Source organism: Narcine bancroftii, chromosome 5, assembly GCF_036971445.1.
Source record: "Narcine bancroftii isolate sNarBan1 chromosome 5, sNarBan1.hap1, whole genome shotgun sequence".
Classification (NCBI taxonomy): domain Eukaryota; kingdom Metazoa; phylum Chordata; class Chondrichthyes; order Torpediniformes; family Narcinidae; genus Narcine; species Narcine bancroftii.
In genome coordinates, this window is record NC_091473.1 from 187790604 (window position 1) to 187812362 (window position 21759).

The window sequence follows — 21759 nt, forward strand, 5'->3', positions numbered from 1 at the left end:
ACAAACAGTGTGCTGAGGGATTTCATGCTCCATGTTATACCTGTTGCTAATTCTTGTGATCAGTGTCCCAGCCAATGTCCAAGTTTATACAACTCTCTCAATCACACCCTGACTTGCACTGTCATGGGACAGCACAGCACAGCCCACCTCTGCTTGCTTTGTTTGCTTGTAGTGTGCCTCCTCTCTCACTCCCCTCCCCCTCTCTCTTCCCCCCCTCACCTTCTCTTCCCTCCTTCCCCTCTCCTCTGCCTGTCTCTCTGACCACTAGAACATGAGCCCTGTTCTCCTCCCCCCACCCCCCCCCCCCCCCCCCACCGCCATCCAACGCTAGTCCAAAAGAAAGAAAGCTGCAGAATATTTGTGCAGGCCGTGGTCATGTTATTGCGAACAAAACTGCAACTCCGTCCTAGAGTCATCACCAAGAGCAACGCTGACTGGTATCGAGTGGCATTTTGTGTTACTTGATCCTTAAGATTTGTGTTTAGGAATACGTTTGTTGGTCGGGGTGGGTTAAGGATCTGGTCTCGTCATCAGATACCATATGATGTTTGTGCATCTGTTATTTAAAAGGCAACGGGACCTAACAAAGTGAGACTTGTGTTTTGACCAACTATCAGTTCCACTGCATTGAAACAGCAATGGGAGATTATCAGGTCTGTTTACTTTGTGTGAGTGTTTTTTTTAAAGATCTGTCGTAACAAATTCATTTCCCCCGTCGTTGTAAGGTTTCGAAAAGTTTTTTTTTCACCCTCCCTCCTTTCCGTTCAAATCAAACACTGGAACATTTGAACACTCCTCTGCGTTTGACCTTTTGCACAGCTGAGCATTACAGCTTGCAGGGACTCGAACTTGTGACGTTAGCCGGGGTTGTGGGTCGCTCTGTTTTGTCCAGTGGTTCTCGGGTCTCTGCTTTGTACCTTGGCGATGTTGCTGACTTCATTAACTGGCGAGTTTTGCTCCGTTTGGCAGGGAGTTGGTTTAAGGGCCTGGGAGTCAGGAATCGAATCAGAATTTATTGCCATGAGGCCCTATGATGAAATTCGTTGTTTTGCAGGTGCAAATATTGCTATAACTTTTAAAAAAATGAATAAGTGCAAAATAAGAAAAAGTGAAGTAGTGTCTGTGGTTCAATTCTGCTGGGTGTATGTCTCCTTCCTGATGGTAAAAGAGTGAAGAGGGCATGGCCTGGGTAGTGGGGGTCCTTGAGGAAAGAGGCTGCTTTCTTCAGACACTTCCTCTCGTTGATGTCTTCAATAAAGTGGAGACTGACGGCCGTGATGATGCTGGCTGAGTTCACAACTCCGTAATCTTTTCCTGTCCTGTGCATTGGCACCTCCATACCAGACAGTGATGCCCTCCTGTAGAAATTTGCAGGAGTCTTTGGTGACGTACAATCTGCTCAAACTCCTCGCAAAGAATTGCCGCTGGCGAGCCTTCTTCATGGTGGCGCAACGTGGAGGCCCCGGGACAGATCTTCGTAGATGTTGACAACAGGAATTTGTTAGCCCTTTCCACTGCTGAGTACAGGTTTGAGGGAGCATTTGCCATTGATGGTTCTGTCCTCATTGACAGATGGGTTGATGTTTTGTGGTCAGCACAATGTCATTGCAGTGCTAGCGACCCAGGTTCGTTTTCCACCACAGTCTGTAAGAAGTTTTTATGTTCACTCTGTCTGTGTGGGTTGTCCCTGGGTCCTCCACTTTCCTCCTACATTCTAAAGGCGTAGGTTAGTTGGTCGCATTGATGTATTTGGGTGGTGTGGACTGGAAAGGTCTGCTACCGTGTTTTAAATGAAAAGGAAATACATAACGCACTGGAGGAGGTCAATCACGCAGCTATTTGTCATCCAGTATCTCCATTATTTTGTCTGTAATCCTGGGAGGAGTCTTTGGGATGCTACATAAAGATGGTTATTGGTGGATTGGTGTGAGGTATATTGTCATACACACGAGTACAATACACAGACCAACAATAAGTATTACTGAAAGGGGGGGAAAGGATAATGAATATTCAAAGTTACTGTTAGTATACAAAGAAATGTGGATGTAGGAGTAAAACACTGCAGAGGCCGTGGTTGAAGATGCTGGAGAAACTCAGCAGGCCAAGCAGCGTACTTTATGCTCGTTCTTTCAAAAAGAATGATTTCACGCGGGTTTAACACTTAACCGACTATTTTCCCCAGCTGCTCATTTTCAGGTGCCTCTCCCCTGCTTCTCCAGAGTGCTGCTGATCACAGGTGTCGCCAGCTTGCTCCCAGACCTCCGCGGTAGCAGGATTAAAAATTTTTAAATTTAGACATACAGCACGGTTATGGGTAATTTCGGCCCACAAGTCTGGCACCCAATTAACCTACACCAACCCCCCCCAGCCCCTGTACGTTATTTGAATGGTGGGAGAAAACTAGAGCCCCTAGGAAAAGCCCCTGCAGACATGTGGAGAGCATACAAACTCCTTATCGACAGCATGGGATTTGAACCCCAGTCCCGATCACTGGTGCTGTAAAGGCATTGCGCTAACTGCTACCATGCCACGCAAGTGTATTTTAAAATAAACCTGTCGGCTGTTTAAAATCTGTATGGATCTAATGGTGTTCGGACTGGGCAGTTGGACTCTGTGAGGGTGTGCTGTGCCTTCACTCCCCGCGGGTCTGCACTAGTGACAGCCCTGCCATTACAGCAACTCTGGCAATTATTTTTTTCTCCCTGTCAAAATTTATTGCCTTCAAAGCACCTGACTTCCCTATATGTGAAGCCACTGTTTTTGTGAGTTTGTCAGCGGAGATCACTTTGTCTCACACCCCAATTGCCTTTACATCCCTCACTCATCCCAGTTCAGTCTTGGATGTGCACATCTTAAAAATGGGTTGGTCTTGGCTAGAGTCCCTTCATCGAGAAGACCAACTTGGAATATTGTGTTCATTCCCGGTCACTTCACTACAGGAAAGATGTGGATGCTGTAGAGAGGGTGTCGAGGAGATTCATAAGGATGCTGCCTGGATTGGGGAGCACGTGTTCTGAGGATAGGTTGAGTGAACTTAGTCTTTTCTCCTTGGAGCCACGGAGGATGAGAGGTGACCTGATAGAGATGTACAAGATGATGAGAGACATTGATCGTGTGAACGGCCAGAGGCTTTTTCCCTCGGGCTGAAATGGTTAACGTGAGTTGGGGTGAAGTTTTAAGGTGTACGTATGGGGGGGAGGTGGGGGGGGGATGAAAGCGGTAAGGTCTTCATACAAAGAGGGGTGGGTGCATGGAATGCGCTGCCGGCAACGGTGGTGGAGGCAGGTACAATAGGATCTTAGATAGTTACAAGAAACTGAGAAAAATGAAGGGTTATGCAGTAGGGAAACTCCAGGCATTTAGGTTATTGGGCCAGCTGAGCACTGTGGGCCGAAGGGCCTGTAATGTGCTGTAGATTTCATGAGATTTGCTTTATGGTGGTGCTAATTTCCTATGCTGCTGGAGTTGGCTTCCCACCGTGACGACAAGCTGACACATGCCCTTTGCAGGACTTTGTTGAGGCAGGGTGACAAGCATAAAGAGTGGCTGTTAAAAGCCACTGACCCTGCACAACCTCCAAGCAATGTTAACTTGCTCTATTTAAGTCAGGCTGCTTACAGAATATGGCCTTTCTGGCCTGAGAGATTCTATCCTTGTGGTTCTGTGAGCAGAACTGACAGCTCTTCCTAATTCTGTCCAAAAGCTTTTGATATTTGTGTTTTTATTATCCTTTTGCGGTGTAATTCCTTCCTGTTGTCTCTTGGATATCCTTGGACATACCCCTTCTTTGTATTACTAATTTAAATATTTAAAAAGCATTTTAAAATTTAGACATACAGCCCAGTAATAGGCCCTTTTGGCCCACCAGCCTGCGCCAACCAAATACACCCAGTTAATCCACAAACCCCGTATGTCTGCAATGTGGGAGGAAGGGCACCCAGAGGAAACCCCAGGCAAGCACAGAATGGGGTGGGGGCAGGAGAATGTTCCAGCCTTTGGGAAGAAGCTGTTTCCCAGCCTGGCGGTCCTGATTTTGATGCTCCTCCTTACTGGTAGTGGGGCAAAGATACTGTGTGCTGGATGGATAGTTTTTATATTTTAATTTAGACACATAGCATTGTAACAGGCCCTTCCATTCCATGACCTACAATCCCTCTCCTCCCTTCCCACACATTTTTGAAGGATAGGAGGAAACAGGAGCACCCAGAGGAAACCCACGCAACCACGGGGAAAACATACAAACTTGTTACAGACAGCGCCGGATTTGAATCTGTGTCACTGGCACCGTAACATCAATGTGCTGACTATTCCTGGGGACTTGGACGAGGTACTGCCACCTTTTATAAGCCCTGGGCTATGTTTTATAATTTACAGCCATTTTATTATCAAATTCTGTTTGCCAACAGCCAATTTCATGCCTCCACGGCTTCCCTTGCCTCCTCCCCCTTTATTTGATCTGACGTTAATCCAAAAATCAACTTTAGTAATTTTTTTCCGATTTAATTTAGCCCATCACACCCCCCATGCCCACCTTAAATGCAAGTTTTATTGAGTATAATTTTTGCAGCCCCAAAATTCTCCAAATTCCCCCAATAATATGTAAAAAAAAACCTCCAGCAGTGGACCCAAGGACATTCCATTTAACTTTGACAGCCAACTGCATCCAAAACAAAAATAAGCTGGAAGAACTCAATGGGCCGAACAGCATTGGTGGGAGAAAAAGAATGGTTGACATTTTGGGTAAGATTCCTTCATGAAAGGGGCCACAGATCTCCAGAACACGGGCTGCAAAATACTGTTCTATAGAGGAGAGGTTCAGCACTTGTCATAGACTTTTGTACACGTGTCCCAAAAATATTACTTGCTGCAGCCAAACAGGTACTTTGTAGAGAAAAAAAACTACGATTGTATACATTAAATTAAAAAAAGATAAGATATAAAAAAATATAGACAATAAATATTCAGTTACTATAGTACCAGAAAAAGGTGCCTTTACGTTATCTATTTAATACACAAAAATGCTGGAGAACAGAACATTACAGTGCAGGAAAGGCCCTTCAGCCCAGGATGTTGTGCCGACCCACATTTACTTACCCAAAAAAGAAAGAAACCCTCCCCCCTCATAACCCTCTATTTTGCTTTCATCCACGTGCCTGTCTAAGAATCTCTTAAATGCCTGTATTGTTCTGGCCTCCATGACCAGATAGAAGGTTGACATGACGGTGGCCAGTGGAATTCTTGCCCATTTCAGTCTTCTCAGGAAGTGCAGTCGCTGTTGCACCTTCCTGACGGATGAGGCGACGTTGAGTGTCCATGAAGAGTCACTTGTTAAGTAAACTCCAAGGAACTTGGTGCTCTCCACTCTCTCCACTACCAAGTAATTGATGTGTTGTGGAAGGTGTTTGTTACACGTTCTCCTGAAATCTGCTATCACCTTCTTTGACTTGTCCTCATTGAGACTTGAGTTGTTATTCTCACACCATATCACGAAATTTTCCACCTCTTCTCTGCATTGTTGATGAGGGCCAACAACTGTTGTGTCATTAACAAACTATTTATTGGTTGTGCAAAAAAAAACTATTCATTGTACATATGGAAACAAATAAAGAAATGTGAACTATGCAATAGAAGAGAAAAAAAATCAATAAACTGCAAAAGTAAGAATCTTTAAATGAGTCCCTGATTGAGTTTGTTATTGAGGAGTCTGATGGTGGAGGGGTAGCAGCTGTCCCTGAACCTGGTGGCATGAGGCTTGTGGCATCTATACCTCGTTCCTGATGGCAGTAGCAAGAATAGAGCGTGTGCTGAGTGAGGGTTTTTGATGATTGCTGCTGCTCTCCGTCGGCAGCATTCCCCTATAGATGTACTCAATAGTGGGGAGGGTTTTGCCTGTGATGTCCTGGGCTGTGTCCACACCTTTTGCGGGGCTTTCCGCTCAGTTATTTGTGTCTCCGTGCCAGACCGTGATGCAGCCGGTCATTCCTGACTGTTTAATTACTCATTCTTTGGTTTTCTTGCATTTCCACCATTGTCTGTGGGTGTGAGCCAATTGATGACCTTTCTGCATTCTCTGCTGGTTTCTTTCCCTGACACCGGGCATCTGAAATATCCAAATTCCAGGCAGTCAGTTGACTTCAAGTGTCCTTGGGAGGGAAACCTCATTGGTTTAGGGTTTACCTCAAAGATATCGCTTCCGATCTCTCACTGACTATCAAGAGGGGTGCACTTCAAATTTGAGCGCTTCGCCCACTGCTCTACTCGCTAGGCTCCCATAACTGTGTGGGCTAGGCACAATTTGCATGCCGTCTACAAACATGGTCATTGGCAGAATCACAGATGGTAGTGAGGAAGCGTACAGGATCAGCTAGTGGAGTAGTTCTATGAAAGCGCTCAACATTTGCAAAACCAAGGAGATGATTGAGGAGGGAAGGGGGGTGGCAAGGCAGAGAAAGCACCCATGGGGGAGGGATGGTAGGGCTGTCTGGGTGAATTAACTGGAAGGACAGGAAAGGGGGAGGGGAAAGAAAAGGCAAGCAGGTTTAATGGAAAGCAGTAAAGTCAATGTTTGTGCCATGTGGCTGGAGGATGCCCAGCCAGAATATAAGGTGGAGTTCCTCCAATCTGCGGGTGGTCAGGGTGGGACATGGACAGATGTGAGCTTGGGAGTGTGACCTGGAATTGAAATGGTTGGCGACTGGGAGGATGCAGTTGTTGCAAATGGAGCGGAGATGCTGAGCAAAGCGATCTCCGAATATGCGACCATTCTCTCCGATGTAGAGAAGGCCACAAAGGGTGCACTGAATGCTGTAGATAAATCCTCTGGATGTACGTGAAGAGTTGCTTCATGTGAAAGGCCTGTTTGGGGCCCCAGACCGTGGTGAGGGAGGAGGTTCATCTGGAACTCCGCTTAAGATGGAGGCTGAAATGGTTCTCCCTGCGTGCAAATATGGTCCACATGTGACTACAGGCTATAAGCAGAAGAATAGGGAAGTGAATCAGTTCACAAGAATGCAATTGCATTGCCTGACCCTGTCCTGGCTTGTTCTGTTCTTCCATTTAACACTGATAGCTGAGGCTGATACACACGTAGAAATCCACACTCAACTCCTATCAAATATTCCAAGCTTTGCGTGAATATTGGTGATCAATATAAACTCGTGCATGGGGAAGGAGCATAGAATGTTTCCCACTGGCATTGTTGATTGTCTGTCAGTGGCTACATTCACTCCACAGTATGTACATTTGATGCATACTGTGCAAATAAAACATTTTAGCACGGTAGACGTTCGTCAGCTTCAATGTTGTGCCGACCTATATACAGTCCAACTCAGATTATCTGAAATCCTCATTTATCTGATAAATTTCGAAGCCGAAATGACAGCATTTCACCTCTGAACATTTTTGGATAAATGAGGATATCTGAAACAATCAGAAATCCTCAGTTAACCAAAATTTCTTTGGAGCCGAGCTGACGTCACAGGTTGAAAAATATTTGGAATTTTGGGAAAACCTCTGAGTAGAATTTTGTGTTTTTGGGGTTGGATTTATCTTATTTTGTTCAAGTTGTTTTTTTTTGTGAGAATTAAACATTATTTCATGCTTTAAAAAGCCTTGTTGTTTGCTGTTGTTTAAGTGATTACAAGTGATTTGCTATTGCTACTGGGCTGTTTTTAAAAAATGACTAATTCTCTGGAAAAAAATATCTGTTTATCCAAAATAGGCCCGGTCGCGACCATTTCGGATAATCTGAACTGTATTCCTACCAAAGAAATATTAAACCCTTCTTACCTCATAACCCTCTATTTTCCTTTTGGCCACATGACTATCTGAGAGTCTCTTAAATGCCCCTAATGTTTCGGCCTCCACCGCCACCCCTGGCAAGGCATTCCAGGCACCCACAACTCAGTGTACAATTTATAATGCATCAGAATTCTTGCTTGCTGCAGCCAAATATGTCCTTTGTAATTAACATAAAACATAGGTGCAGGAGTAGGCCATTTGGCCCTTCAAGCCTACACCGCCATTCAATATGATCATGGCTGATCAGTACCCGGTTGCTACTTTCTCCCCATACCCCTTGATCCCCTTAGCCACAAGGGCCAAATCTAACCTACTCTTAAATGTTGACAAGGAACTGGCCTCAATTACTTCCTGTGGCAAAGAATTCCACAAATCTACCACCCTCTGAGAGAAGAAAAATTTTCCTCATCTCAGTCCTAAAAAACTTTCCCCTTATCCTTTTTTAAATTTTTTAAAAAATTTTCACACTATGAACCATATTAATCAAAATACACACAAACATTTCCCTCTTGAATATACATAGTGTCATTTTCTCCCCTTTTTTCCCCCTCCCTTCCCATCCCCCTCCAAACCCCTTAAACGTTCAACATACACAATAAACACATTAAACAATGTCATCACACAATGAAAATAAACAAGAAAATTGTGTCATCTACTTTTACACACTGGATCAGGTCATTTTGTCTTCTCATTCTATCATTTTAGGGGGTGGAGGTCTGCGGTAGGCCCTCTCTGTTGTGTTCCATGTACGGATCTCAAATTTGTTCAAATGATATGACTTTCATTTTTTAAATTATATGTTATTTTTTTCCAATGAATACATTTATTCATTTCCATGTACCATTGCTGTATTCTCAGGCTCTCTTCTGATGTACAAGTTGACATTATACATTTTTTTGCTACTGCTAAGGCTATCATAATAAATCTTTTTTGCGCTTCATCCAGTTTGAGGCCTAATTCTTTACTTGTATTATTTAATCTCTAGATTTTTTGGTATGTTGCTTTTTGTGATTTTATTTAATATCCGATTTAGATCTTCCTAAAACTTTCCTACTTTCTCACATGCCCAAATTGCATGTACTGTTGTTCCCATTTCCTTCTTACAGCAAAAACATCTATCTGATAATGTTGGATCCCATTTATTTAACTTTTGGGGCGTGATAATTATCATTGTGCCTGTGTAACCAATTATATTGTATCATGCGTAACCTCGTATTTATTATATTTCTCATAGTTCTGGAGCATAGCTTTTCCCATGTTTCATTCTTTATGTTTAGATCTTGTTCCCACTTTTGTTTGGGTTTATACCTTATTTCATCATTTTCTTTCTCTTGCAGCTTGATGTACATGTTCGTTATAAATCTTTTAATTATCATTGTGTCTGTAATCACATATTCAAAGCTGCTTTCTTCTGGTAATCTCAGTCTGCTTCCCAATTTGTCCTTCAAGTAGGTTTTCAGTTGGTGGTATGCAAACATTGTACCATGCCACTGGCATGGTATTCCATATTTGTAATTTGTAACTTACTTCATTTGTTCAAATGATAATAAATTATTTCCCAAAAAACAATTTTCTATTCTTTTAATTCCTTTTAATTTCTTTTCTCTCCCATTCTCTAAAGGAAAGGTTATCTATTGTGAAAGGGATTAGTTGATTTTGCGTCAGTATTAGTTTTGGTAATTGGTAATTTGTTTTTTTCCTTTCTATGTGAATCTTCTTCCAAATGTTGAGTAAATGGCACAGTACTGGTGAACTTCTATGTTGCAGCAGTTTTTCATCCCACTTATAAAGTATATGTTCTGGTACCTTCTCCCCTATTTTATCTAGTTCTCTCTTGGTCCAATCTGGTTTTTCCCTTGTTTGATAAAAATCTGATAGGTACCTTAATTGTGCTGCTCTATAATAATTTTTAAAGTTTGGTAGCTGTAAACCACCTTGTTTGTACCATTCTGTTAATTTATCAAGTGCTATCCTCCGTTTCCCCCCTTTCCATAAGAATTTCCTTATTACTCTCTTTAGTTCATTGAAGAATTTCTCTGTTAAGGGAATTGGTAACGATTGAAATAGGTATTGTATCCTTGGGAAGATATTCATTTTAATGCAACTTACCCTCCCTATCAGTGTTAGTGGCAAGTCTTTCCAATGTTCTAAGTCATCTTGTAATTTGTTCATTTTTGGCTGATAATTTAATTTGTATAGGTGGCCTAAATTATTATCTGATCTAATACCTAGGTATTGGATTGCTTGTGTTTGCCACTTAAATGGTGATTCTTTTCTAAACTCTGTGTAATCCGCATTATTCATTAGCTTCACTTCACTTTTATTTGCATTGATCTTGTACCCTGATATTTCTCCATATTCCTTCAATTTCTTATGTAATTCTTTTATTGATATTTCTGGTTCTGTTAAGTATACTATGATGTAATCTGCAAACAAACTGATTTTATATTCCTACTCTTTTATTTTTATCCCTTTTATTTTCTGTTCTTATCAGTTCTGCCAATGGTTCTATTGCTAAAGCGAACAGTGAGGGAGATGGTGGACATTCCTGCTTAGTTTAAATTGGTTTGATATATATCCATTTACTGTCACCTTTGCCAATGGTTCCTTATATAATGCTTTAATCCAATTAATATATTTCTCTGGTAGGTTGGACCTCTGTAATGCTTTGAATAAATAATTCCATTCTACCCTGTCAAAGGCTTTCTCTGCATCTAAAGCAACAGCCACTGTTGGTATCTTATTTCCTTCTGCATGGATTAAGTTAATGAACTTACAGACATTGTCCGTTGTTCGTCTTTTCTTAATAAATCCAGTTTGATCTAGTTTTACTATTTTTGGTACACAGTCAGCCAATCTGTTTGCTAATAGTTTTGCTTTTATCTTATAATCTGAGTTAAGTAGAGATATTAGTCTGTACGATGCTGGTGTTAGTGGATTTTTCTCCGTCTTTGGTATTACTGTAATTATTGCTGTTTTACATAAATTTGGCGTGGCCTTCTCCTATGCAGGTTTCTTACCCGGGCTGGAGGGGTCTGCCTCCCCTCCTAGGTCGGTCCATACTGCCCGGACCGGGGCGAGGCCGCCGCAGTTCACCCTGTGCCTGGACTGGGGCCGCCGCCTCCCACTCCCTGTCCGGACCGGGGCCTCCGCCTGCCTCACTCGACCGAGGCCGGGGCCGCCGTCTCCCCCTTGCTCCTGCCCGTATCGGGGCCGCCGCCGTCTACCCTTCGCCCGGACCGGGGCCGGGGCCGCTGCTGCTCTCCCTGTGCCCGGACTGGGGCCGCCGCCTCCCACTCCCTGTCCGGACCGGGGCCTCCGCCCGCCTCACTCGACCGAGGCCGGGGCCGCCGTCTCCCCCTTGCTCCTGCCCGTATCGGGGCCGCCGCCGTCTACCCTTCGCCCGGACCGGGGCCGGGGCCGCTGCTGCTCTCCCTGTGCCCGGACTGGGGCCGCCGCCTCCCACTCCCTGTCCGGACCAGGGCCTCCGCCTGCCTCACGCGACCGAAGCCGGGGCCGCCGTCTCCCCCTTGCTCCTGCCCGTATCGGGCCCCTGAAACCCTCTGGGATCAGTTGAAGACTACCATACTGCAATCCACTGAAGAGGTACTGGGCTTCTCCTCCAGGAAAAACAAGGACTGGTTTGACGAAAACAGCCAGGAAATCCAGGAGCTGCTGGCAAAGAAGCGAGCTGCCCACCAGGCTCACCTTACAAAGCTGTCCTGTCCAGAGAAAAAACAAGCCTTCCGTCGCGCATGCAGCCATCTTCAGCGCAAACTCCGGGAGATCCAAAATGAGTGGTGGACTAGCCTCGCCAAACGAACACAGCTCAGCGCGGACATTGGCGACTTTAGGGGTTTCTACGAGGCTCTAAAGGCTGTGTACGGCCCCTCACCCCAAGTCCAAAGCCCGCTGCGCAGCTCAGACGGCAAAGTCCTCCTCAGCGACAAGATCTCCATCCTCAACCGATGGTCAGAACACTTCCAATCTCTTTTCAGTACCAACCGCTCAGTCCAAGATTCCGCCCTGCTCCAGCTCCCTCAACAGCCCCTAAGGCTAGAGCTGGATGAGGTTCCCACCCTGGATGAGACAAATAAGGCAATCGAACAACTGAAAAGTGGCAAAGCAGTAGGTATGGATGGAATCCCCCCAGAAGTCTGGAAGGCTGGCAGCAAAACTCTGCATGCCAAACTGCATGAGTTTTTCAAGCTTTGTTGGGACCAAGGTAAACTGCCTCAGGATCTTCGTGATGCCACCATCATCACCCTGTACAAAAACAAAGGCGAGAAATCAGACTGCTCAAACTACAGGGGAATCACGTTGCTCTCCATTGCAGGCAAAATCTTCGCTAGGATTCTACTAAATAGAATAATACCTAGTGTCGCCGAGAATATTCTCCCAGAATCACAGTGCGGCTTTCGCGCAAACAGAGGAACCACTGACATGGTCTTTGCCCTCAGACAGCTCCAAGAAAAGTGCAGAGAACAAAACAAAGGACTCTACATCACCTTTGTTGACCTCACCAAAGCCTTCGACACCGTGAGCAGGAAAGGGCTTTGGCAAATACTAGAGCGCATCGGATGTCCCCCAAAGTTCCTCAACATGATTATCCAACTGCACGAAAACCAACAAGGTCGGGTCAGATACAGCAATGAGCTCTCTGAACCCTTCTCCATTAACAATGGCGTGAAGCAAGGCTGTGTTCTCGCACCAACCCTCTTTTCAATCTTCTTCAGCATGATGCTGAACCAAGCCATGAAAGACCCCAACAATGAAGACGCTGTTTACATCCGGTACCGCACGGATGGCAGTCTCTTCAATCTGAGGCGCCTGCAAGCTCACACCAAGACACAAGAGAAACTTGTCCGTGAACTACTCTTTGCAGATGATGCCGCTTTAGTTGCCCATTCAGAGCCAGCTCTTCAGCGCTTGACGTCCTGCTTTGCGGAAACTGCCAAAATGTTTGGCCTGGAAGTCAGCCTGAAGAAAACTGAGGTCCTCCATCAGCCAGCTCCCCACCATGACTACCAGCCCCCCCACATCTCCATCGGGCACACAAAACTCAAAACGGTCAACCAGTTTACCTATCTCGGCTGCACCATTTCATCAGATGCAAGGATCGACAATGAGATAGACAACAGACTCGCCAAGGCAAATAGCGCCTTTGGAAGACTACACAAAAGAGTCTGGAAAAACAACCAACTGAAAAACCTCACAAAGATAAGCGTATACAGAGCCGTTGTCATACCCACACTCCTGTTCGGCTCCGAATCATGGGTCCTCTACCGGCACCACCTACGGCTCCTAGAACGCTTCCACCAGCGTTGTCTCCGCTCCATCCTCAACATCCATTGGAGCGCTCACACCCCTAACGTCGAGGTACTCGAGATGGCAGAGGTCGACAGCATCGAGTCCACGCTGCTGAAGATCCAGCTGCGCTGGATGGGTCACGTCTCCAGAATGGAGGACCATCGCCTTCCCAAGATCGTATTATATGGCGAGCTCTCCACTGGCCACCGTGACAGAGGTGCACCAAAGAAAAGGTACAAGGACTGCCTAAAGAAATCTCTTGGTGCCTGCCACATTGACCACCGCCAGTGGGCTGATAACGCCTCAAACCGTGCATCTTGGCGCCTCACAGTTTGGCGGGCAGCAGCCTCCTTTGAAGAAGACCGCAGAGCCCACCTCACTGACAAAAGGCAAAGGAGGAAAAACCCAACACCCAACCCCAACCAACCAATTTTCCCTTGCAGCCGCTGCAATCGTGTCTGCCTGTCCCGCATCGGACTGGTCAGCCACAAACGAGCCTGCAGCTGACGTGGACTTTTTACCCCCTCCATAAATCTTCGTCCGCGAAGCCAAGCCAAAGAAGAAAGAACATAAATTTGGCAAGTTTTGTGTTTTTTCTATCTGGTTCATTATTTCCAAGAGAGGAGGAATTAATAACTCTAAATGTTTTATTGAATTCTGTTGGGAGTCCGTCTTCTTCAGGCGTTTTATTGTTCGGTAGCTTTTTTAATATATCCTGTATTTCCTCTATTTCAAATGGTTTTATCAATTTGTTTTGCTGCTCGTCTTGCAATTTTGGTAGTTAAATTTTAGCTAAAAACTAATCTATTTTGTCTTCTTTCCAATCGTTCTTAGTTAGGTATAATTGTTCGTAAAATTCCTTGAAGTTTTCATTGATCTCTATTGGGTTATATGTAATTTGTTTGACCTTTCTCCTTGATGCCAATATCTTTCTTTTAGCTTGTTCTCTTTTAAGCTGCCAGGCTAGTATTTTGTGTGTTTTTTCTCCTAGCTCATAATACTTCTGCTTTATTTTCATTATGTTCTTCTCCACCTTATACGTTTGTAAAGTTTCCTTTTTTTTTTGTCTGCCAATTTCCTTCTTTTTGTTGTATCTTCCCTTGTTGCTAGTTCTTTTTCTGTACTTACTATTTCCCTTTCCAACTGTTCTATTTCCCAATTGTAGTCTTTTTTCATCTTAGTTACATAACTTATTATTTGCCCTCTAATGAAGGCTTTAATTGCATCCCATAATATAAATATGTCTTTCACAGATTCTGTATTTATTTCAAAGTACATTTTAATTTGGCGCTCAATAAATTCTCTAAATTCTTGTCTTTTAAATAGCATGGAGTTTAATCTTGGTGGGATGTCCTCCAGTTCTATTGCTAATTACAGGGGTGAATGATCAGATAACAATCTAGCTTTATATTCCATTTTCCTAACTCTCCCTTGGATATGGGCTGACAACAGGAACAGGTCAATCCTTGAGTATGTTTTATGTCTACTCGAATAATATAAGTATTCCTACTCCTTTGGGTGTTGCCTCCTCCATATATCCAAAAGTTGCATTTCCTGCATTGATTTAACCATAAATTTGGCTACTTTGTTCTTTTTGCAGTTTTATTCATCTTTGGATCCAAATTAAGGTTAAAGTCTCCTTCTATCAATATATTCCCCTGTGTACCTACAATCTTCAAAAAAAATCTTGCATAAACTTTTGATCCTCTTCATTAGGTGCCTATATATTGACCAAATTCCAGAATTCTGAATATATCTGACACTTTATCACTACATATCTCCCTGCTGGATCTATTATTTCCTCCTCTATTTTGAATGGTACATTTTTATTGATTAATATAGCTACGCCTCTGGCTTTTGAATTGTATGATGCTGCCGTTATGTGCCCTACCCAGTCTTTCCTTAATTTATTATGTTCCACTTCAGTTAGATGCATTTCCTGCACGAATGCTATATCTATTTTTTCTTTTTTCAGTAAATTTAATAGCCTCTTCCTTTTGATTTGGTTCTGTATTCCATTAATATTTATAGTCATATAGTTCAACGTGGCCATCTCATATCCTGTTTACACCTCATTTCCGCTTCCTCACCACCACCTTTCCCCTTTTCCCCATTTTCATCTCTCAGTTTTCCTTTTTTTGAACTCAATGTATGACAACACTTCTAAAACATAAAATACTTCAACCACTCACACATCTAAAATTCCCTTAACCCTGAGTGTCCCCCTCCCCCGCCCTCTCTGAGTCACCCCTTGTCCCTTGCTGGGCAACCACAACTCCCCTCTCCATTCGGATGGCGAACCCATTCGCAAGTGTCAACTGATCTCGCAGTGACTGTTATTCTCTCCCACCCAACCCCCTCCAGAAAAGACTTTTATCTTCATATTAAAACAAAGCTCCCCCTCTTTTCTTCTCTTTATTTCTCCCTTCTTCCCTTTTCTTCCCTTCTTTAGTTCTTATACATTATTTTTACATCTTTATATGTAGTTTGTTGTCATTCTTAATTTTTGTTACATCTCTTCATCTCTCTTTCTGTCCTGCAGGCGTTCTGCAAATTCTCATGCTTTCTCCGGATCCGAGAACAGTCTGTTTTGCTCCCACGGGATAACTATTTTAAGCTACGCTGGATATCTTAACAAATTTATAGCTTTTTTTTCCATAGGATCGATTTTGCTGCGTTAAACTCGTTCCTCTTCTTTAGGAGTTGAAAACTTATGTCTGGGTAGAAATTTTTTTTCACCTTTATATTCCAATGATATTTTGTCTTCTCTAATTTTATTCATTGCCTTCTCCAATATATTTTCTCGTGTCATGTATCTCAGAAATTTTACTAAAACGGATCTTGGTTTTTGTTGTGACTGTGGTTTCGGGGTTAGTATTCTGTGTGTCCTTTATATTTCCATTCTTTCCTGCATTTCAGGCATTCCCAGGACTTTTGGGATCCATTCTTTTATAAATTCTTTCATATCTTTGCCTTCTTCATCTTCCTTTAGGCCCACTATCTTTATATTATTTTGCCTACTATAGTTTTCCATTATATCCATCTTCTTTAACTTTTTTGTCACTTTCTTCCAATTTTCTTTTTGAGTCGTTCACTTCCATTTCTACAGCCGTAAATATTTTAAAATGTTCTTCCACATTTTCTAATCCTTTCCCTACATCTGTTATGACCAGCTCTATTCTACTCACTTTTTCTTCTGTACTTTTCATTTCACTAAATTCTAGTGTCAGCCATTCTTTTAATGCTTTCATTTGTTCTTGAAAATTTTTTTAATCTATGTACTGTCCATCTATTTTACTTTCTATTCCTCTGTGCAGACCTTGGTGTTCTTCTTCTGTGTCTGCTCTTGGGTTTGTGTCTTCTACTTCTCTTCCTTGTATCTGTGTCTCTTCTGACTTTCTTGTTGAGGTGCTTGCCTCAGTTTGCTGGGTGTTTTTTTTTTCATGGCTACTTGATGTTGGTCTTCTTTTGGGCTAATTGTTTTTCTTTCTCATCGTTCTCTTTCCCGTTGCTTTCCTCTTCTTCCAGCTGAGACCTCTGCTGTTGGGCATCTCTCAGCTGGTCCACAGCTGGGCCCCCCTCCCAGGTGTTCTCCTTTTCCTTGTTGTGCTTGCGTACTTCTTTTTGGCTGAGTGAGCCATTTTTGCAGGAGGTCGCGACCCTGCGGGGTCTCCACTAACTTCGGGGAGCGGTCTCCTCTGTCCATGGCAGGTCCCTGCTTTTTCATCCAGGTAAGGCCTTCTCCTTTCTCTTCTGGCATCTTTCCTTTTTTGGTTTTTCTTTCTTAGGTGCCATCCTCTTTCTTTTCTCAACACCTTTATCTTTTATTTGTGGTGTTTTGTGTTTCTTGTGCTTTTAGTTTCCTTCACTTTTTTTCTTCTTTTCTGGAGAGGGCTGGTATTCTCCTTCCGGCCACTACTTCATCACGTGTCTCCTCCCCACTTTCCCCTTATCCTTAAACCATGACCCTTGGTTCTGGTTTATCCCAGCATTGGAAACAACCTACCTGTGTCTAGTCTGTCTCATCCCTGAAGAATTTTATGTTTCCATAAGATCCCCCCCTCAATTTTCTAAATTCCAGAGAATACAACCCTAGTATATTCAACCTTTCTTCATATGCAAGTCCTTCCATCCCTGGTATCAATCTAGTGAACCTTCTCTGCACCCCCTACAAGGCAAGGATGTCCTTCCTCAGATAAGGAAATCAAAACTGCATGCAGTACTCCAGGTGTGGTCTCACCAAGGCCCTGTACAGCTGTAGCAAGATCTCCCTACTCTTGTACTCCAATCCTCTCGCTATGAATGCCAACATACCATTTGCCCTCTTCATCGCCTGCTGCACCCACATGCCCACTTTCAATGACTGATGCACAGCAACACCCAAGTCTTGCTGGATCTCCCCTTTTCCTAAACAGATACCATTTAGATAATGGTCCTCTTTCCTGTTTTTACCTCCAAACTTTAACAATTCATATTAAAATGGGATGGTAAATATAAAAGTTAGATAGGTAATTTAAAAAAAAAATCAGTATCTATAGTGCAAGGACAAAAATGGTGTTACAATAGTACAGGCAGTCCTTTTCGTGGTGTGGAAGTGGTTATGACAAGGGGTGTAATGGGGAGGTTCAAGAGACTGAGAGATGATGGAAAGAAACTGTTATTGAATCAAGAGTACAAGTTTATTTCCATCTGACCACACATATGCAACCAGATGAAACAGTGTTTCTCTGGACCGCAGTGCATGCACATACACAATAATAACAAGACGTAGGAGCAGGAGTCGGCCGTCCGGCCTGTCAAAAAGCTCTGTTGTTATCTAATGACCGGCTCACCTCCACCTCCCCGCCTTTTCTCCATATCCTTTCATTCCCCATCTCTTTAAAAATCTATCTGTAGCGGCAGCTACACTGCTACTGAAAGAACACACAACCGGACGGGTTGAGCTCAGTGAGCAGAACTGATATATTGCAGGCTGCTGGGCTGGACTTATACTCCCAGCCTGGACCTGGCTGAGAACCGCGCTAGGGGCGCTAACGTCACCCAGGCGTCACGTGGCCCCCCTGCGCGGACTTCTGAGCCCTTTGCTGAGAAGGGGAAACCCCCGACGGCACCATTTTGGCTGGCTGCCCCGCCGCGTGGATTACAAGCGGGGCCAGTTCGCCTGCCTCGTGGTGTGCTGCCACACAGCCCCCCCCCCCCCAGAACCGGCGCCAATGTCCTTTTTAGCTGGGCGGCCTCGCTTCTTGGGCTGGTCCACAATCACTGGTTCGGTGGGGTCGAGGTGCGCTGGGTTCAGCCTGTCCACAGTAAACAGTTCGCGTCTGCCCAATGTCCAGCGTGAACGTAGACCATGAATGCTGGACAACCTTGTATGGCTCCTCATAAGGTCTCCGCAGAGATGCCATGGGCGGGCCCCGCTGAATAAAAATATACTCTGCGGAAAGCAGTTAGCTGGGGACGTGAGATGGCGGTGGTGGGAGAACGAAGGAGTCCAAGTGGGCCTGGAGGTGGGGAAACAGCTCGTGCGGCAACCGCTGGGGGTTGTGAGGCATGTTGATGAACTCACCAGGAAGTGCCAGCGGTGCACCATAGACTAGCTCAGCTGATGACGCCTGCAGATGCTCCTTGGGCGTGGAGCGGATGCCCAGGAGCACCCAAGGCAGTTCGTCCACCCAGTTGGGACCAGTGAGGTGGGCCATAAGTGTCAACTTAAGGAGGCGGTGCAGGCACTCGACCAGTGGTGCGGTGTAGCTCGATCCTCAACCTGTTGGCAAGCTGTGCCCAGAGCGCAGAGATGAACTGGGTGCTCCAATCGCTGGTGAGGTGATTCTGAATGCCGAACTGGGCATAGGGATCGCCTCGGGCCAACAAGTGGTGCAGTCCACCACCATGAACAAGTAATGGTTGCCCCGGGAAACGGGTAAGGGTCTGACTATGTCCACATGAATGTGGCTGAACCGTTCCCAGACGTGCTCGAACTCTTGCACGGGCGCCCTGGTGTGCCTGTGTACCATGGACATTTGGCAATGGGTGCCTGTTCTGGCCCAGCCCGTGATCTGCTTCCGCAGCCCATGCCAGATGAATCGCTCTGCCACCATCTGGACCATGGACCTGTTGGACGGGTGCGAAAGGTTGTGGATGTGATGGAAGACTTGCCTGTGTCATTGCTGGGGAACCACTGGCTGTGGGGTGCCCATGGAGACATCGCACAGGACGGTGCTTCCGCCGCTCGAGGTCGGGAGGTCTCGGAACCGCAGGCCTGTGATGGCAGTCCTGAAGGCTCGCGTCTCCTCGCCGGACTTCTGGTCCTGGGCGAGCTGGTCGAAGACGAGGCTGGGTGTCAGTGTGCAGATGGCCGGTCGCGAGAGTACATCGGCGACTACATTGTCCTTCTCCGCCTTGTGCCGAATGTCAGTGGTAAACTCCAACACGAAGGAGAGGTCACGCTGCTGCGGACCAACCAGGGGTCCTTCGCCATCGCGAGTGCCTGGGTGAGGGGCTTTTGGTCAGTGAAGATGGTAAAAGTTTTCCCCTCCAAGAAATAGCGGAAATGCTGCACTGCCAGGTACATGCCCAGTAACTCACGGTCAGAATTTAAAAGCGCTTTACTTGCACTCTGGTGGGCAGAGAAGCCGGCTGAAGAATGCCAGTGGCTTCCATTGTCCGTTCACCTGCTGCTTCAGGACGGCGCCGACGGCTGAGGCAGAGGCATCGATGGAGAGCGCCATATGCAGGTTGGTGTGCGGGTGGGTGAGCATAGTAGCCTTCACAAGGGCGTCCTTGGTGGCCTCGAATGCACTGCAGGCCTCTGGGGTCCAGGTGAGCGTTTTGTGCTTGGCTGTGATGAGGGCGAATAGCAGCTGCATGATGCGTGCAGCTCCCGGGATGAATTGGTTGTAGAAGTTGACCATACCCGCAAACTCTTGCAGTCCCTTGAGATTGTCCGGTCGTGGGAACTCCTTGATAGCGGGTACCTTCATAGCAGTGGGCGTGGCTCCCTCGGCCGTGATGGTATGGCCCAGGAACTGCATGGACTCTTTCCCAAACTGGCACTTGGCTGGGTTGATGATGAGGCCGAAGTCAGCCAGCCGGGAGAAGAGGGTGCGCAGGTGGGCCTTGTGTTGCGTCCGATCCCTGCTGGGAACGAGGATGTCATCTAAGTAAATGAAGACAAAATCCAGGTACCTGCCCACTGAGTCCATGAGGCGCTGGAAGGTCTGAGTGGCGTTCTTGAGCCTGAACAGCATGCAAAGGAATTCAAGCAAGCCGAAAGGGGTGATGATGGCCGTCTTGGGTATGTCCTCAGGGTGCACCTGGATTTGGTGATATCCGCACACCAGGTCAACTTTGGAGAAAACCCTCGCACCGTGCAAGTTGGCCGTAAAGTCCTGGATGTGAGGGATGGAGTAACGGTCAGGAACTGTTGCCCCATTGAGCCGTCAACCATCTCCGCAGGGGCGCCAGCCGCTGAAGGCTTTTGGGACCAGGTGGAGCGGCGAGGTCCATGGGCTGTCTGACCGCCAAATGATCCCCAGCTCCAACAGATGCGAAAACTCCTCCTTCGCCACCTGGAGCTTGTCATGCGCGAGTCAGCGTGCCTTGGCGTGAACCGGTGGGCCCTGGGTGGAGATGTGGTGGAACACCCCGTGGCGTGGTGAGGCAGCGGAGAACTGTGGCTTGAGCAGGGTCACAAACTCATCCAGGATTCGCTGGAACTTGTCTCTGGGCATGCTGATCATGGCCATCTGTGGCTGCTCTGTGCAGTAGGGGTCGAGACGAAAGGCCTATAAAGTATGGGTGTCCACCAGGCGTCCACCCTGAATGACCATCGGAAGCCCGTGGGCGAGGAGGAAGTCGGCACCCAGGATGGCGGTCGGAAGGGACGAGACGGTGAACCTCCACAAGAACTTTCGTCTGCCCATCTGGAAATGGACTATCTTGTCTCCATACGTCCGGATCTCTGTTGCGTTGGCCACACGGAGGGGAGGTCCTCGAGGTTGGTTCCTGGACTTGATGGTTGTGGCCGGGATGACGCTGATCTGGGCCCCAGTGTTGACGAGGAACCGCCGGCCGCTTACTGAGTCCCGCAGGTAGAGGAGGCTGTGACTGCATTAATAAGACCATTAACAGCAGCCGGCCTGCTCATTTCCCTGGAACGAGCAGGGCTGACAACACTTCTGAGCCTTGGCTCCCCAGCGCTGGTGGTAGAAGCGGAGGCCTGGAGTGGATGCAGTGCCCCTGGTTTATGCTCTTGGTGGCCTCTGCAGGGGCCGGATGCTCTACCGCAGCGCTAGGGGCGGGCTTGGCTTGGTCATGCCCATGCCTCGTGACCTGCTGGACCGCTGATCCCTCCAGATATTGCCTGAGCCATAGCTCTTGGGCCTTCTGAGCGACCTTCCTTGGGTTGGTAAAGTTCTCTTGGGCCAGTAACAGCCAGATGTCCATGGGCAGATGGTCGAGGAAAATGCGCTTGAAGAGTGGGCAGTTGGTGTGATCACCAATGAGCGCAAGCATCTCGTCCATCAGCTCCATCGGGGACCTGTCCCCAAGGGCATCGAGGTGCAGCATCCGAGCGGCACTCTGACGCCTGGATAGTCCGAGGGATCCGATGAGCACTTGCTTGATGGTCTCGTATTTGGCTTCGGTGGG

The 21759-nt window shown here is 46.2% G+C and overlaps 1 protein-coding gene across 6 annotated transcripts in view; it reads left to right on the forward strand.

The window, feature by feature from the left end:
- shc1 (SHC (Src homology 2 domain containing) transforming protein 1) overlaps nt 1-21759 on the forward strand; it is a 103562-nt gene that overhangs the window by 25277 nt on the left and 56526 nt on the right. The window contains exon 1 of one of the 6 annotated variants that reach the window (XM_069940250.1): nt 355-437. The exons of 4 other annotated variants lie outside the window; for them this stretch is intronic. Coding sequence is in view for 1 of the 2 variants with exons in the window: in XM_069940246.1 (XP_069796347.1) it covers nt 639-653 (15 nt within the window). In the remaining variant the exon portion in view is untranslated. Of the gene's footprint in view, nt 1-354; nt 438-557; nt 654-21759 lie in introns of those variants that run through there. One more of the 6 variants, XM_069940246.1, reaches the window with a different exon arrangement.